This window comes from Prinia subflava, chromosome 3, assembly GCF_021018805.1.
Source record: "Prinia subflava isolate CZ2003 ecotype Zambia chromosome 3, Cam_Psub_1.2, whole genome shotgun sequence".
NCBI lineage: Eukaryota > Metazoa > Chordata > Aves > Passeriformes > Cisticolidae > Prinia > Prinia subflava.
The window spans coordinates 26,566,913-26,585,989 of NC_086249.1; the positions used below are offsets into that span (position 1 = coordinate 26,566,913).

General features: G+C 38.8%; 1 protein-coding gene across 2 annotated transcripts in view; it reads right to left on the reverse strand.

Moving 5' to 3' along the window:
• Positions 1 to 19,077, reverse strand: part of NOX4 (NADPH oxidase 4) — a 109,745-nt gene that overhangs the window by 70,048 nt on the left and 20,620 nt on the right. For both annotated transcript variants that reach the window (XM_063394461.1, XM_063394462.1), the window contains 4 exons: positions 18,991 to 19,071; positions 14,955 to 15,183; positions 12,802 to 12,966; positions 12,609 to 12,671 (listed from right to left, as the gene is read on the reverse strand). In XM_063394461.1, coding sequence (XP_063250531.1) covers positions 12,609 to 12,671; positions 12,802 to 12,966; positions 14,955 to 15,183; positions 18,991 to 19,071 — 538 coding nt within the window. The remainder of the gene's footprint in view (positions 1 to 12,608; positions 12,672 to 12,801; positions 12,967 to 14,954; positions 15,184 to 18,990; positions 19,072 to 19,077) is intronic.

Here is a 19,077-nt window from a genome sequence, read left to right on the forward strand (position 1 = left end):
CCTGTGTTCTTAACAGACTGGGAATGTGTAATGAGGTGCAATGAAAATATTCTCTTATATATTTAACCTCTATGAAATCACAGAATTGTGTAATAACAGATCAGAATGCACCAGTGGAGATTGACTACTTGGATCCCCTTGGGAGAGCAGGGTTTGCAACAGCAGGTGGGCCCAGGAGAGCATCCTGTTGTGCTTTGAATGTCTCCAAGGATGGACTGAAAGACTCCCCAGCCTGTCTGGGCAACCTGTGCCACCCTCAGAGAAAAAGCTGGGTTTCTCTTAGGTCCAGAGAAAACCTCCTGTATATCAGTTTTTGTTGTCCTGTCACTCGGTGCCTCTGAGGAGACTAATTCTATTTTCTTCACTTATCCCTGAGTTCAGCTGTGTCAGCCTCTCCTCATACTCCGAGATGCTCCAGTTCCTTACTCATACTCCTGGCTCTTTGTCCTTCAATACATCCATGTCTCTCTTGCACTGAGAAGTCCAGAACCAGGCACAGAGCTCCAGATATATCACTAACTAGAGAAAGGTCACCTCTCTCCACCTGCTGGCAACACCCTGCCTAATATAGCTCAGGAAGGTGCTGGCTTTCTCTGCTGCAAGGGCACATCGTGGGTTCATGGTCAACTTGGTGTTCACCAGGACTCCCTGGCAACTCTTTGCTGAGCTCCTTTCCAGTAGACAATTCCCATCACGTGCAAGTACCTGTGGTTATTGCCTTGGGTAAATGAAGATGTGCCAAAGCCCCCTCAGAAATGCACCACGCCCTCTCTGAGGTCGTGAACAAAACCAATTTAAATTATTTTCTGTTTTGGAAAATAACATTTTCATTTCCCCCTGCTTCTTTTAACCTAGGAGCCCTAAGAAACAATCCACTGTACTATGTTGACAGGTATATGTAGCCCCCTACTCTTCCTTTATTGCCCAGCACACTGTCCAGTGGAAAATTATAAAGATTTAAATCTTAAAATAGCAAAAAAAAACAAACCCTTTATCTTAAGTCCTTTTCCTTAAATCAGCCTTGTTTTCCAAAAAGAGAAATCACTAGCTTGAATAATCTGTAATGAGAAGGGAGAGTAGACAAAACTAAAAGGCACTAAAAAGTGACTAAAGCACTAAAAGTGCTTTTCAGTAATTCTTTCCACCTTTTGAACTTCCTTACTGCACTCATTTGATTAAAATCCTATGATACACAAATTAACTGTTGCAGATACTGTAATTACTGATGAAGTAATATTCATCTTATTCTAACCTCAAGAGATCTATACCTTTAAAAAGTGAAAGATTTCACAGGTATGAATGTCTACAATAATCAGGTTATCTGCCAGCATTTGGCCCCTCTTCAAAAACAACTGGAAGCCTAAGGAACTCTGCTAAATTCAATAGAGCTGTGCAGATTTGCACCCTCAAAGAAACCAAATTATGTTCTTATCTTTAAGATAGAAGACTTTCCTCAGTTTCTAATGCCTATTTTTGTATATACTCTCATATTCAACAAAATTATTGTATTTTATTTGTAGACAAAATTTAGAACAGGTTGTTCTACATCTTGATAAAAAAAACAACTTTCCATATTTTTTTCCCCTTTTTTCTTCAAGCTAATTTGGAATACAAATGCAAGTTATCACTCAAGGATTGTGCAACAATCCCTGGAGAACTTTATGTTTATAAACCACTAAATTATTTACATTCACCAGTAACCAATGCTCTACTATCTATCTCTATGCCAAGATAAACTGAATAATTTAACTAATTTATAGTACACTGCTAGATTAATACATACTCGAAATACATTTTATTTAACAATTTTATATTGTGATCATGGTTCTCTGTCGTTCTCTGCCTTGTTTTTATATGAATACAAAGTGAGCAAACTAATTACTGTTAGATCACAGCAGTTCTACTTTATACCCACTGTATAACGGCCCCAGGTTGCACTAGCAGAAACTTAGACGGGATATTAGGAAGAATGTCTTCACCAAAAGAGTGGCCAAGAATTGTAACAGGCTGTCAGAGGAAGTGGTGGAGTCACCATCCCTGGAAATCCTCAAAAGACATGCAGATGTGGTGCGTAGGGACATGGGTTAGTGGTGGACACGGCAGTGCTGGATGAATGATCTTTTCCAACCTGTGTGACTGTGTGATTCTATACCTTGAGCATAAATCTGCTCAAGGCAATGAGCAATGGAGAAATCTGTGCACGAGAGCCCAGCACAAGGCAACTGAAAGCTATGTTGTGAACACCTGTGCTTCTAGCTTAGAGTGCCCTGAATATTTAACAGCACTGTTTATCTATTCCCAGTCAAAAATCCTGTCCAGAACAAGAAATGAGTCAAATCTTACTGTAGTTATTTTAATGTTATTAAATACTGTTCGGTGTTTTAAAACATTCTTTTTAGGTATTGGAGTGCAGGGAATGGGGTGAGACAACAGCAAACTAACAAGAAAATAGAAAGTTAATTCCTAAATGTTTCCAGTTCTTCTTTGCACCTCTGCCATAAGAACTGTGAAGCCTCTTTAGAGAGGTGTTAAGTTTTAATTACTGACTATCACAAAAATGCTAATGCATGCACCCAGGTAACACTGAGGAATACCTGTTATCAGAAGAAAGGAGATGAAAGGGATGCCCAAGTTACAAACCCCCAGTGGTTCTGCAAATAAAACTCCTTACAAGTTCCAGTGGAGATACAGCTCTCAAGTAAACTGCACCACAGTAAACATCACCTTCTGCATTTGGTGCTGCAGTAGGTGGCCTGAACAATGACCAAAATTACAAAGAAGATCTGTGCTACAGCTGGAAGAACAAAGTGTCTGATTGGGGGAATTAAAAAGCTCCTTGTGGGAATTGTTTACATAAAAGGAAACTCCTTCAAAGAAGTCTTTCACTTTGAGGAAAAAGCCATGATATGATCCTAATACGGATTTGCAGATATCCTGGCAGGGATTGCAAACAGTGCAGAGACCCTGCTTCCATGGTCCTGCCTGCCAGGGTGGACCAGCTTTACTGCAAACCCCTATTCATCAGTCCATCCTTGCTCCAGACTCAATGAACCCTTACCCAGACCAAGAGAAACACTTAGAGAATTAGAGACTTGGCATGTTTGGAAAAGAGGCAGACGTGAGGGGGAAAAAAGAAGAACTAAACACAATCAATGTATTTTTCCTCCTGTAAAAGGGAAAAAAATTTTGAAAAGAGAGAAAAAGAAATAAAAAGGTTTCAACTTTGTCAACTGACAAGAAAATAGGAACCTTGGAAGCTCGGTAAGCTGCAGCTTGTCTGGTTTCATACAGAACTGATACAAACATTCCTAAAATGATTCATTCTGACATTAGAAAATGGAGAGGAGTGATGACAAACACAGGCATGCTATATAAAGGTAGCCAAAAAATAGTAGCTAGACTTCAGTCTGACTCACAGGAGTTGAACTCTGTAACACTGGGCTATCCCTGCTTTAACTAATTACTCCTGTAAGAAGAAAATTTCAGAGGAAAAGAAGTTACTTAGTGGAGTTATTCTTTTAAACACATTTCTGCCTTAAAGGCTTGGAGATTTTTTAAAATGTCTCTATTTATTTCTCTGTTTTACGTTATTTTACAGATTGGATCTTAGTTAAAAGCTTTTCCTGTTAGAGACTTGGCCTTACAGCTACCCTAATTGAACTGGCAGACATCATAACATCTTGAACATGGGGAAATCCTAACCATGGAGCATGATTTAAGTATCAGGGGTGCCAGGATGATCAAGCAAGACCACCATGCCTCAAATACCCATGGCTTCAGCCAGAGCCTTTCCATAGCAGAGCCAACTCCCAGCAAGCAGCTGCAGTAACATATCCAATACACTTCTCACTTTCCATTGCCATGTACTCCTTGCTGTACAACCTCAGACACCTGCAGTCTAGCTAGTGGAAAAAACACACCATAACACAGCAGGATGCATCACTGGGCAGCTGCAGTTCCAAGAAGGATCATTCTGGTCATCTGGGGTCTAACTTCCTCTGTAACACAAACCACAAACCCACACCCACTAATTCCCGTGAGTATGTAGTTCAGCATTTGCTAATTCACTCTCTGCAATATCAGTTAGATTTCTCTCAGTGTTAAAAAATTATTTTTGCTTTCTTTAGGTCTCAATCTATGAGATTGCTATCTATAAAATCTACTTGTTCCTTGATTCCACTCTCGCACCACAAGAAAATGCAAATTTTTAATGTAGTGTTGTCTTAGGATTGTAAACAGACCAATACTTGAAAAATACACACAATATGTCATAAAATAAATTGTTGGATATATAATAGGAAATTTCTTCATCTCTTTTCTAGTAGGTCTGTAATAGTCCAACTGCTACTCTATTGCTGCTATGGACATACTACAAAGGTACACTTTTAGAGACTAACCAGCATTTCTTTTCCTCTGCAGCTCAACCAAGGCAAAAAACTTGCTGACTACCCTTTCACCCCATCAGGCACTCTACACATCACAGAGCCACAGAATGACTGAGTTGGAAGGAACCCATAGGGATCGTCAAGTCCAGCTCTCTAAAACAGATAAAAATGTTTCAATCCTTGCAATATTCAACCTATATAATTTATGCATCTCAACTTGATGGCTCAGGGGAAAAAAAATCAAAACACAACATTTTGAGATGCTCAGGATGCAAGCCTTTGTCCCTGAAGGAATAAAAAGCAGAAGAATGGTCCTTCCCGAGGCTGCCTCTCCAAGTCCTCCAACGGTACATGGACACATTGTCAAGCAACAATGCATGGAGCTAAAAAACATCAGACAAGGAAACTGAACAGCACAATCATCCCCAAGCGAAACAATGGGCCACCTCCAGGCTCATGATAACTGGCTCTCAGTGGTGTGAGACACTCATGGAAAGAACAATCAAAGGATAAACAGGTTTTCCAGTCAGATCACCACCACCTTGAGGAACCGCTGTGTCCCTCTGAACCCCCCTAACAGCACACACTGTATTTCGCCAAGCTAAAGCAGAAAGCTCCACCAGCCAGATGGTCTTAATTTTAGGACAGCAAGAGGCAAGGCACTTGATTTCCTCTAATATTTTGTCCACATGTTAACCATGTTCATGCTTAAAGCTTGGGTTCACGGGTTTTTTTTGTTGTTGTTTGTCTGGAGGGAGGTGTTGTTGGTCTTTTTTGTTTGGTTTATATTGATGTTCTCCTGCAGTTCCCAGACCTTGCTCTAGCCTGACTTAGCAGCTAAACCAGAAGCACTATTTGTGATGGAAGAAAACACTTTTCTCTGCTAAAGTCAGTAGATGCTTATTATGTATTGTAAATTTACTTTCATCAAATCAAAAAACCCCAAACCCTGGGGATTATTAGCAGGATCTGCCACCTTCTGTTTAAAGTATCTGCTGAAGGAGAACTTGGGATATAGTGAACTTGAGTGTAACAATTTCTATGTTCTCACCAAGAGAGTCAGATTTGAAAGTTTAAATAAAAGTCAGGGTTTACATAGGGTTTTTATACAGACCCCACAACTATTAATCCCCAAACCAAACAAGTCTAAGGAAGTACTAAAGACATCTGCAATATTAATCTATTCTATTTTTGATTTACTTAAATTCTTCATCAAACAGCTGCTAGATATTGTACTTCTACGAAGAGCAGACAAGCTCTAGGGATTTCTTTAGTGTGCCAGCAAGATACTTCACAATTTCCCTAAACACTCTGCAAATCATCTCATAAAGACAAGTTTCATAACTATTTGCACAAGATATTTAACAAATCTTATTAGAATGTCATCATGTTAGATTTTGTTTTTATTGTATTTATCTAACTGTATGAACTTAGCTCTTCATGCCCTTATGTACTTTTTACTCGGGCAACCATCCAACAATTTTTTCCATTTTTTAAATAAAGTATTTCAGAATTCGGCCCCTAGGCTTTTCCTGTTGTGGATAGCTTATTTCTTAAATTTACAGTGCAGGGCACGTGTTTCTCTATCATCTTCTTATGTAGTACAAAATTTCTGGCTTAAAGAAGCTTAGAGCTAAAACTTCACTGCTAGACTGTTAAGAACTTCACCGATCTTAAATGAACCCTGGATTATCCTGGGATAAAGACAACTCTGGGTCTACAAAACACTAGTTTTCTTTTACAAAAAAATAAAGTGCTACTTCTGATGTTGTTTATATTGGTTATAAAATTTGCTGAGATTCTTCTGACAAGGAATCAGGCCCCAAAACATAAAATGTACAGATAAGGGCCACCATGTTTTAATCCCACCATGTCTAAATCCAGATACTAAATGGACTTTAACAGAGATGCAGAGGTAATGAGAAAAACTCAATCTACAAAAAAATGCAAACCTAAACAAAACTCTTAAAGGTAGAAAATCTATGATTAAGTAATAGCTCTGAGACTTTCAGGTACAGTATATAATTTGTCATGTACATTCCTCCCAGGTAATTCTTCTATCTAACCTGAGATAGTTAATGGACGTAAGAGTTTCTCTGTCTGAGGATCAGTATTACTTTACTAATTTGGATACTAATCAAGCAAGTATTCTTCTTTAATAATATATATTTGCATTTGAGTGGATCTGACTACCTGCATATGCAAACTTATCCTCTCCTGAAAACTCAGTTTTGTCTTGTTAAAAAATGCACACATACCCTCCTCCCTCTGGACTTTTCTTACTCATATAGAACTGTATGTGGAAGGAAAGGAAGGAAGATGTTGCACTGCAAATCCTCCTGATGTGATCTGCTTCAAATTAACCATCTGCTCAAAAATATGGAGAACCAGCAAAAGGGCAGAACTTCTTGGAGCTTTTTATTACCAAGCTCTTCCAGTTTCTACTTCAATGGGATTTAAAAGCAGACTAAATGCAACACTAAAGTAGGGGAGGTCAGAGCACACTGACACAGGACAAAATTTCTCGTTTCAAAGAATGTTTCAAACCTCTTGTTGCCGGTAGTTGATCACTACTTAACTGTTACCAGAACTGGGATTTAGACATTGAATGAAGAGCTAAAACATTTTGGAGGGTCTGAAGAAGCAGTCTCCCATGTTATTAATAAAGCACATATTTCATAAAGCCCTGGCATCTCAAGTCTGGGATCTTTGGTTTGGCTTGTTTCAATTTTTTTTTGCTTTTTATGTGCCACTTCCAAGTCACCTCTCTCTTTTAACTCTATCTCATGAAGCTACTCACCAGTGAATATGCAGAGAATGTCTTATACAGACACAGGAAAAGCTCAGCAAGTGTTTATGCAAGCTACCTGTGTTTAAATATCAACAGAAGTATTTTTAGGTACATGTATGTGTCAACTGACGAAAAAAGAAGGCAACAAAGGAAACTTCAGCATATTCAGACTTTAGCTCCAAGGAGGAACCAGGGACATGACAGCCAAAACTGTCAAAACTTTGAAATAACAGATTATTTGATGCTGCAATTATGGATGTTTGCTGCAAAACAGAATTTTCCCAAACCAAACCTCAGATCTGACCCACCTCCAAATTTAAAAGGATTCACCTCTTACTCTTGTCCTTATTTCAAGGTCTGCTACAGTCTAAATTCTAAATGAAGTGATGTAATTATTTCCTACCTTCCTTTGCCACACAAAAATCAACACTACTGAAATAACAAGGTCACTGTGCTTTATGAGCTGCTGGGAGTAGACACCAGTCTTTTGATAGGCAAGTGGTGTAAATTGCATCTTGTGAGAGTTTGTGCTTTGACTGTGTAGTGTATTCAGCAGACACCTCATGAGAGAACCCAGGACATCTTTTAGAACACTTAAAATCTGCAAAGCACAAGGCTATTTCCATGAGGCTTACTTCTAGTCACTGCTTGCTAATGCAAGAAATTCCAGAAACACCGTAAAAAAAAAAAAGTGACTTAAGACACTAACTTATATACTAAATAGGACTCTGCTTCCAATGCCACTCATTTGCAAAAAAAAAAAAAAAAAAAAAAAAAGGGAAGCATGCAGTCATGGTTTCATGCTGCTGTAAATCATGAGTAATGCAGTTAAGTGTCTGAAAAGAAAGGGAACTCAGCACCAAGGAGAAAATGTATGATCGAAAAAAACCCAATGCCACTGTAAACTACAAGCCTTAGTCTCTTCTTGTTCCTACAGATTAAAACAAAGAGCAACCAGAATGATGTTGAAGGAAATGAACACTCTCCAAAATAACAAAAAGGAAAAAAGACTTCAAGGTTTCTAAAGACTGATTTAGGCAATTACATTTAAATTGCATTCCACAGCAGATAAGTTCCACACTTTCCTCCAAAAAGTGTAAAGAAATGTTAGTCTCGGGAAGCAGAGCATGTTTCTCTGGATGGTCTGATCCTCAGACCATATCTTGCACTCGATCGGAAAGACAAATCTCTTTATTAAATGAGTTCATCAGGGGTAAAATACACAAAAATAATTTGTCCATTTACAAACACTCAACTAAAGTATTTATATACAGAATGTAATTCTCCTCACTACAGATGAAAATATCTTGGAACTGACTATGTTCTTCTCAAATTCAATTCTAAGATGCAACAATGCCCAACCTAAAATAAGTATATTGGACATGAGGGCATACAGGACTGAAAATGTGACTCACACTGTCTTACACAGCACAATAACAGATATGTACCATTGTGCAAAAAAAAAAAAAAAACAAATCAGTGAAAAAACCATCATAAAACATGCAAAAAAGAAAACTTTTTGTGGAAATGAAATCCAAACAATGGAGCAATGAAGACACTGTGAAGCGAATGTCCCACTATGCATGACCTAGGACCATCCAGCAGGTCACTCGCAGGAATCCCAAATGTTGGGCCATCCCTTCCTCACCTTTCCCAGACCTCCCAAAGACAAGGAGTCACACTAGTGAGTACAAATTCACTAGTGAACAAAAAACACTTCAAAAATGGAAATCACACTGCTCATGAGAGAAAACTGCTATTCCCAAGTGTCTGAGTGAGACAGGTACAAGTGGCACTACCAGAGGGTTGAGGTAGGTGATCCTCCTTTATTCAGCACTGGTGAAACCACAATTTGAGACCTGTGTCCAGTGCTGGGTTCATCACTACAAGAGAGACATGAACATACTGCAGAGTCCAGACAAAGGCCATGAAGATAATGATGGGACTAGAACACATCTCCCACAAAGAAAGTTTGTGAGAGCTGTGACTGTTCAGCTCTCACTCCTGGAAAACAGAAGGCTCAAGGGGACCTTATCAATGTAAAGCACCCAAAGGCAGGGTGCAAAAAGAATAAAGCCTCTTTATGCTCACTTGGTTGCAATTCTGAGCTCCCTCTGGCTCTGAGCAAAACACATGGGAGCTTTGCCAGAGTGGAATGGGAGTGGGTTCAGGGCCTTCACACAGCCTCCCTGTGTGTTCCTCCACCCTGGTGTTATGTAAGAAACTGAGCTAAACTGTAAATATTACACAATCTCAAAAAGGGAAGGGACTAGTAAAATATCTCTGTGACTCCTTCATTCTGACTCATCCCTTTTTTTCCACTTAAGGTTATTACCCAGATTTAGGAGTATAAAGATATGCCTGAAATGGTCATTTTTTGTCTCTTAAGCATGCTCTAGGCACAGTGAGATATTTCAGCAATGTGAACAGGACACTACATAGAGCCTAGAGACAGACTTTTTAACATGACCTGGGACCAGGATGAGGGTAATGGACACAGGGTAATGGTTTTAAACTGAAAGAGGGTAGATCTAGAGCAGAAATAGGGGAGAAATGTTTTAGAATGAGGATGGTGACACACTGGAGCAGGTTGCCCAGACAGCTGGCAGATGCCCTGTTCCTGGAAACCTTCAACATCCCTGAGTTGGATGGGGCTCTCAGCAGCCTGATTGAGTTGAAGATGTTTTAGAGGGTCCTTCCAACCAAAGTATTCTATGATTCTAAGCAGGGCAAGAGTGTCAGGAAGAAGACCCCAGCTCTGCTGCAGTCACTGCTGAAGTCATTGCTGCAGCACACATCCAGTATCTGAAGTACACAAACCTTTCATTAATTTCTTGTTCTGGAACTAAGCCTCCCACCCCATCACCAATCTAGAAAAATAACCCAGGAATTATGATCATTCAACAAAAGAAGCAGCAGTAGTGTTCCAGATTGCTTGGTAACTACAAGTAGGTCAAATGGGAGTGGAAAAACAACTGAGTTAAGCTTTTGCCTGCTAATTCTACAAGCATTGTCCCATGGCTGGCATCATATTAAACAACAAAATAGCTTTCTAAGCAGGACATCAGCCCACAGCATATTCTCTGATCTAGAAGGACATGTGGAAATGTGTCCCCTGCTTAGGCTGGGTAAAAAGATTGTCATATATCTAGACACTTTGAATCCTCATTATGCTGTAAAAGTCATTTACCCAATGACAGCCTTTCTCCAGCAGAGTTAATGTTGTAGCAAAATACGCTTCTGGCAACTCAGTGATAACTTAATATCTTGTAATAGTTAGAATAGATATGTGATCTTAAAGGATATGCTGCTATGCTGAAGGATATCACCACACTTAAAAGTGTAAAACATTGAGCATGAACAGAAATTGCCTGGTCTAGTATTACTTACCTAAAATACAATGCATCATGCATGAGTGGAAATTGCTAATTTTAATGTTAGATATTTAATATGTGGTTGTAAAACTTATACAAACTGTAATTTATCAACTACAATTACATATTGAAAATATACTGCACATTATCTGTATATGAAGGACTTATTCATGTTCACTAACAAAACTCAAATTCACAATTTTCCACAGTTCCTAGCTCTAAAAGTTCACGTGTAAAAATAAATTTTCATAACATGCATTGTCATGCTATGTCATTTTAAATACTGGATGAAATTCTCAATTCATGCAAAGAATCTGACATCTAATTCAACTCCATCTTATGATCTCATCCAGTAGGGCTGTCAGCAGTCTTGTCTGACAAAAACTCTCATCTGAACCAAGGCAAATGTTTTTTGGTGACATCATTTATAAAAATTAAAACTACAAAATCCATTGTTTTAGCAGTGTCCTAATATAAGAAGACTAAGTCTTTATAATACGAGTTCCAGTTTCCAAACTGTGCATCTACTAATAATGATCAAATTATTACCATCATATTAATTTTGACTGAGATGGACAGCAAGAAATGAGGAACATGATGTTTTAAGATTAATGCTTAAATAAGATATGCCCACTTGTACAGACCAGCTCTATAGCTATATTAGGGCAAATGAGTGGAAAGAACTACCCAAAGACTTAAACTCAGTTCTTGAAATTTATGTTCCGATCACTAATTTAATAAGAAAATGTAAATAAATACTGACTAAACCATTCTGCATAAATTCATATATGCATGTAATTTTTCAGCATTCTATGTCAACTTATCTTTGTGCACTATACGGAGGACAGTCTTAAAAAGTGACTACTTCCATTAACAACAGCTAAATAACATTTCTCTGGGTTGTACTGGTAAAGTGAATAGCCATGAAAACTATGCAAAAGTGCCATGAGTTCTTCAAGCTATACAGAGCCAGCTTCCTTTAAGTGAGATTCATGCCTAGATTTATAGCACAAAATTGATTTGGGGTAGAAATTAGTGTGGGTTACCCTGTGATTCCTAGCTCAGCATACAGATAAGTAAATTAACAAACCAAAATAAAACACCCCACAAACCCAAAAAACTGGACTAGTTGTGCCCTCTGAATATCAGGTAGCATAAAAACATCTCAATTGCTTTACAGCACTAGCTATAACTCAGTAGAAATAAAGTATCAGTTATAAGTCCAAAGAAAGCAATCAAACACAAACATTAACCTCCACAGTCTTCCTGAAGAAGAATTTCCAATTCAGGTAATCCAAAAGCATTTACTCTCATTGGAATGAAAAGACTGCCACAAATATTCAGCCTCAGACTCTACTTTTGTAACAATATAGCCAGTCAGTACAGTGATTTTTTAGCAGAATCTACCAGGTCTCTGTACTAGGTACTCCCAAAGAATTTAGGTATGTTTATACACAATTGCATATTATTCCAGTCTTTCTCTACACATTTCCGTTCCCATTCTAGATCAAATGAGTAAGTAGCAATCCTAACATTCTATGACCTCACTGGTATATCACCTTAAGTCATAGATATATCTCTTAATATAGAAATAAAGCAGAAGACAAATTTAGAAACTTTTTTTTTAACTTGATGTTTTTCTAACTTTGAAAAAGGCAGTCACAGAAATATGTTCTCATTGAAAAAGAAAAGTGGCAAACATTCATTACAATTTGTGCCTCTTCTGTATTAAGGTCTAGAAATATGGCTGAAAAACTTCTTTTATAAAAGACTTTTCAAAATCATATGGATTTTGTTGATTTATTTATTATTGGTTTTCACTTATGGAAGACTTTGAAAAAAGTTCCCATTATCTTTTTCTCAACAGTGGAGAAAATTAAATAAATTAAATATGTATTGAGTCAGACATAATAATCATGTCATTTCATATTCATTGGTACCCTCATAAATGAAACATGAACTCTGCTGGAGAGAATTGTCACCTTGAGAGAATCAAAAGGCCATTTGCTTACCAAATATAAATAAAAGAGAAAGTACAGAAAAAACACTATTTCTTACCATTGTAAGAGTGAATGGATGGCTTTCCAGGGCAGACACTCTTGGACAGTGGAGAATAACATACTGAAATAAAATGGTAGAAAGGATACATTCAAAACATTCAGCGATGGGCTAGTACTCATGAAGTGACAGTCATCCCTACAAATAACGTTACACGAAAGCAAAGTGATTTTTTAGGGGCACATGAACTCACCTGACCAGGCCTTGCTTCAAAGTCCTCTTTTATCATCCTGACTTCCAGGACGTTGGAGGGGTGGCTGATTACCGAGGTTATTGTGACTGGTTTATTGCTGCGGATGTAGCGGTACAGCCGCTCCACACAGTACAGGCACAGAGGTCCGGAAATCCAGAACCACGTCTAAGGGAGAACAAAAGTATGTTACTTTGCAAAGACTTTCAACTTTCTGTTTTCTATTTTCACACTACACGAGTGCTTTCAGGATCTCACTTCACATCTAACATCCACGCCCTCTCTACATGAAGAAACCCAAGAGTGTCTCAAAGCCTTGATCAGTCTAACCAGCAGCATCGCCCACAGGCACAATCAATTTTAGTCATAAAACACATCAGGAAAAAAAAGCTAATTACCTCATTTGCTCACATGTTATTCTGCTTTTATGTACTTAGATTGCAGCGGGTTTCAGCAATGAAAGAATCAGTACCTACACAGACATGAGTACTATACAACCGGTTAACATTTATGGAAAAATGCTGTCTGACTTGCAGTATTATTTAATTATTACCTTCTTATGGCCATCTCAGGTTCAAGTAAAAACCTAAGAAAGCTGCATTCTTGTGCTAGGGAAATGATGTTGATACAGAACTAGTGTAAAATCATAGATAACAGTGAGAAATGGGCACTTCTGAATCCCATTCCATTTGCTTCCATGGAAGATATATGCTAGACAGAAAATGCCCTGGAAATGCCCATTTTTCTGCACTGATTACATAGGGAGTCCTGGGTGACTACTCCAGATGGAGACATTTGCAGCTGCTCAGCTAAACCCCATCCTAAGAGTCAATTATCAATAGCTTATGGCAGACTTATCTACTAATTCCACATCTGCTCAGTCATTCAAGCTGTGGCATTGAAATGCCCCTCAACCCTCATCTATCTTCCCTCCCCCTTCCCAATTTCTGACATTACACATCCACATCTCTCGCAACTAGCAGAGCATTTACTTCTAACAAAAAAGCCTTACAAGTTTCAGTAGCTCAGAGCTTTCTTTTCTTTTAAACTTGGTATCACAATATTTCCAAATCCAAACAAGTCCTAAATAGTATTTCAAAGCTGTCAGGAGAACACTGAGTGGTCATTTCTTTCCATTACTTCTTTCCCATTAATGGCTCTAAAGCAGGCATCTTAAGCCCCTGAGAAGACTCCTTGCTGTCCTGTGGGTCATATGGAGCCAGATATACACTCATCCTTATAATTCATGAGTATTACCACAATAAAATACCAATCCAAAGAGCTTTGTTGGAGGAACTCAATGTAGAATTAACTGTTACTCATTAGGATTACATGCTCCATAGAAAAAATGGGTTCCCAGAGCAGCTAGTAAGGGGCACACATATTCAACAGAAAACAATGATGATAATAATAAAGAAAAACTCCTCTGGGGTCTGTTATGGGACCATCTTGAATGGTGGGCCTTGGAATCATGAACTCCATATTTGCAAGCTTCCTCAGGCTACTTGCCAGTACAGCACAGCTCATCTTTTCTCAAAAGAAAAGAAAAAATTTTGGATGAAGAAAAAGCTGCCACAAAACAAAGAAACAAAAGGAAAATGGAAAACAGAAAAAGGCTTTTCTGTCCCCACTGTCATCGTACTCATTTACCCATGCCACATGTAAAACAAGCCTGTCTGCAAACAACAGACTACAAAAGCCAAACCACAACCAACTGCAACCCAGAAATGAGTATTAGGACTTGCATCCACATGTAAAAAAGAGAACAAATGGAGCTTGATTATTTCAATTAACTACTGCCACACAATGCTTACAAAAGGACCTTACGAAATGTTATATAAATGTTTGCTCTGAAATGCAATGCTGTAAAATCACATTTTTAGCAGGACCAATACATCTTTTATGGTGAAAAAAGAACTTCACAGCTAATCTCTTGACATTTTTTCATCCTCCCTGTTCTATGCATCACATTGTAATGGACTTTAGGGTTAAATACAGATTATTTTTTCCCCACCAAATCTTTGAATGCCTCAGAAGGTTTTAATAATATTTTCCATTATTAAAACATCTGGTCTGGAAAAGCAATAATTAATGGTTATGGCTCACTGAAAGACTTGGCATGGCTTTTAATACCTGAAATGTCGGATCATACAGACCTCTGGGAAGTGCGACTGGAACTTGGGTTCCTCGGAACAAACCCTCATAAAGCTATTTTGTACAAAGGGTTCTGGTGCTGCTAGGTCCTCTGGGAAAGGCTCAGTGGTGTAGTCAGGAAAAAGCTCTTCAAAGGCCTTTGGCACAGTCAGATTCTGTCGGAGTGTTTTGTTAGGATTAAAGCAACCAGGAGGGTGTTCCTCTAAGTTGGTCTGGAACTTGAGCACTCCCCTACAGGAAAATAAAAGTAATAAAGACACTAAAGCAACAGTAAATAAAAAACAACTTCTTTTTCATTCAGAGAGGACTTCAGAAAGCAGTCATAAGCCTCATCTTCTGTTAGAAATTTTATTCCATTTGCCTTCAGGACTTTCAATGAGATTGAAACTTTGCAACAATAGAGCCTTCTGTCACTAGAGGCAAGGTTTAACTTCTCCAGTTCACTTGGTACTCCCCACTGAACAGCCTCTAGCTTAACACTGCTTGAAAGGGAGAAAACATTGTGGGGGCCTTGAAAAAAAAAATAAATAATCACATTTCCAATTCAATCACACACAGGCTGTTTTCACTCATCATCCCTACTGTTAGCAAGCCTTGCGTTTAAGGCAATCCTGTAGCAGAATTGGCCTAAGTTGCTAAATCATAAACTGCAGGAATGTTCCCACTACTTGGTGTTTATCAGGTTTGCACACAAATAGATAGAAGGAAATGAGAAAGTTCTGCATGGGAGCCAAGGAACCTTACTTGCCAATTATTTTATGAGGTCCATCCTTATTTTATTTTTTATCAAACTAAGTTAAATTTAGAGTAAAATGAAGTAAGAACTTCGAAACTGCAGTTAGAAACTCTGAAGAAAGAATCAGAAACCTAAGACACTCTTGGATATCTCAGCACATGAATGAATCACTGAAAACAGGGAAGAACAGATAACAGTAGTAATAAAATTCCTCAGAAGTACTACATGTTTCCAAATCTAGATTTTATGACAGTAAAATCGCAAGGAAGAAAATTTAAAAAAAGAAATGCTGAATAACACCTGTAGAGGATGGTGCTGGGTGGGAAATGAGGCATACTAAGACAATGCCCTCTGAGTGCTAAGCCTTATTATGAAAGTTCAGCTCAAGACTACAATCAAACATAAGGACAGGTGCTCCCCCCTCCTTTCCTCAACATATACACAGCAGCAGCAACAGAGTTTAATTCAGAAGAAAGAGAACTAGGACATCTGCAATATTCACAACCTAAATGGGCTCTGACAGGCTACTGGCAATCTTCCCTACCAAAATGCAGTCCTGACAGCTAGTAACAAGCTTCCTACATGGTCCAGTGAATCATGTCAGCTTGGAAGTTAAGTCTGCTCACTCTTGAATTCCACATCTGACCCTGGGAGAATCATCTGGGAAGTGTCCTTGCACCTACACCCATGCTTCTGCCTGCATTTATTGCTCAATCATGCCTATCACTTGCATCTGGCATCACTGCTGGTCAACACGTATTGGCAAAGTGACAGATTTCCCCAGCATTATGCTAGTTCCTTGCTCCATAAATATTATGGTGCCTCGTGAATTTAGCTGGAATTCAAAGGCCATGCGATATTTTTCCAGTGAACCTTGCGTGCATGCCTGGCAGCAACTCTCACAGCTTCTCTCTTCTCAGCACACCCCAAAAGAGGATTGCCTTGAGAGAAGCTGCAAACACGAGCACCCCCTCCAGTGACCTCCAGTTTATTTAACCTATTACAAACATGCTAACTGAGAGGCAAACAGGGGTTGCAAAGCTGCCTGATAACAGCAGCTCAGTAACTCCCATTTCTGAAGCTGTCAAGGAAAGGTCAGACTTACACACCCAAGATCAGTGCCCAGAAAGGTTGAGTTCTGCACTAAACAAACAAACCACTAACATAGGACAGATGAATCACATTACTTTATGTATTGCTGAGAAGAGGTTGGCTGCCTGAAGGATACTGTAAAAACATACCTACAACAGTTTGAAACAAAACAAGAATTCAGCAATACTGTGGAAATATTTTACTAAGAAAGGTAAAACCTCAGTCAATCTGCCAGCACAGTTCAGCCACAGGAGATGTCTTGGTCTATACAGTAATTGGCTATGTGTCTGCAAATCTCTAAGATGTCTCACACAGGAGTAATTTGGGCACCTAAGCATGAATATCTAAGCTTCCTTTATTCTCAAAAGAGATCAAAGAATTGTTTAGGTTGGAAAAGACCTCTAAGATTGTAAAGTCCAACCATTAACGCAGCACTGCCATGTTCACCACTAAACCATATCCCTAAGCACTGCATCTACACATCTCTTAAATACCCCCAGGGACTTTATTGCTTCCATGGCCAGCCTGTTCCAGTGCCTGACAACCCCTTTGGTGAAGAAATTTTTCCTAATGTCAAATCTAAATCACCCCTCATACAACTTTTGGCCACTTTCTGTTGCTAATATCACTAATGAAGCCAGGCATCAGCCCAGTTCACCTGAATGCAGATCTCTGAAACAGCAAATTACACGAAGCATTCTTCAGGCTCCATTGGCTGTATTTATCAGAATTCATTAGACCATAATGGGAAAGACACAGAGAAAACATGTAGAGACCTACATTTAGGCATCTTAAAGTTGAACTGACTCCCACTCTCCATGACTCATTCCTCTCCCACTTCTGACACTCAGTTCTTTCAGATTTGCACTGATTACCTTTGTAATTCAATACTAAGGAGGCTGTGTACCAGAATATGCCTGTTCGTTGCTTGCTGTGTTGCTGCAGCTTTGGTTTGTAAACTTGGTAAATGAAACATGGTTAGGAAAACAATGGGCAAAGGATAACACTATGAAGGAGATTAATTAAACTGGACATGAAAAATACCCCTAAGGCGATCACTGGAACAAACTGCCTAGGGAGGTTAAAGGATTTCAGTCACCAGATGTTTTAAAGAATTTGACAAACACCTGTCAAGAATAATTTAGAAAAAGTTCATCCTGGCCTAGGATGGGGAGAACAGGTTAAACTCATCTTCCCCAGCTATAAACAAGTGCTATGCCAAACAAACAAACAAACCCCAAAAACAAAAACAAACCCCCAAAACTAACAATAACACCCCCAAAACCCCCAAGAGACCCCAACAAACTCATTGAGAATTGGAATTGTGTCCAGAAGTTTCAATTGTTTTGAACTCCTTATCTCTCAAACAGCATATTTTATTCTGGAATGTATTCCTACCATGATCTTGTTAGGCCTAATTCCCTTTCCATGTTTTCTTTGAGCAGCAGGGCTCAGTGTCACACATTCAAGCACCCTGTGTTTCAGTAGATGTTTGATGACATGGAGAAATAAACCTCACTCAAATATACCTTCTCTTCTCTACATTCTGCATCAATATCCACAGACTTCAAAGATGTTAATGTGACAGATTTTCACAGAATCATAGAATAGTTTGGGTTGGAAGGAACCTTTAAAGGTCATCTAGCCCAACCCCCAACTCATATATTGTAACTCCAGGAAGATGCTTTACCTCGCAACAGAGCTCAGTTTGTTTGTGCCTGATACAGATCTGACCATCAGCTTCATGGCACATAAACACTGGTCTGACGTTTGTGAGAAGAAAAATCTAGTAAATTTTGTAAGTAAATAAAAAGAGGCAATTAGGGAGATGCCATTCCTTCCCTCTCCTTTGGAGTCAAAAAGGAAGGCAGAAAGGAAAATGCAAGGGATGAGCAACTTGGTTTCATATTCTTGTCTCAGCAAACAGGCAGGAGGGGGCAGAAAAACAAACTATATTTTCTTGATTTCTCACTCAACACTGAGCAATGGAAATGGAAAAGGAATAACCTTGAAAGTGAAGAAGTTTATGCTAGTTGGCTATAGCAAAATAAAAATCTCCAAGATCTTTATTGAAACACACACCAGAGGACAATGTCTTGTCCCAAAGTTGGCCCACTGTGCTCAAGCAAGCTCAGGAAAGGCAGCAATCAAGGAAACTGCTCTTTCTGGTTGTGCTTCAGGAAAAGGAAAAGTGTTTTCCATTTACTTACCCAGAAACATGCAGCATCAGCAGCATATAGAAGACAAAGAAAAGGTTGTGTGTATACCAGAAGATGTCATAGTTTGAAACCCTGAAA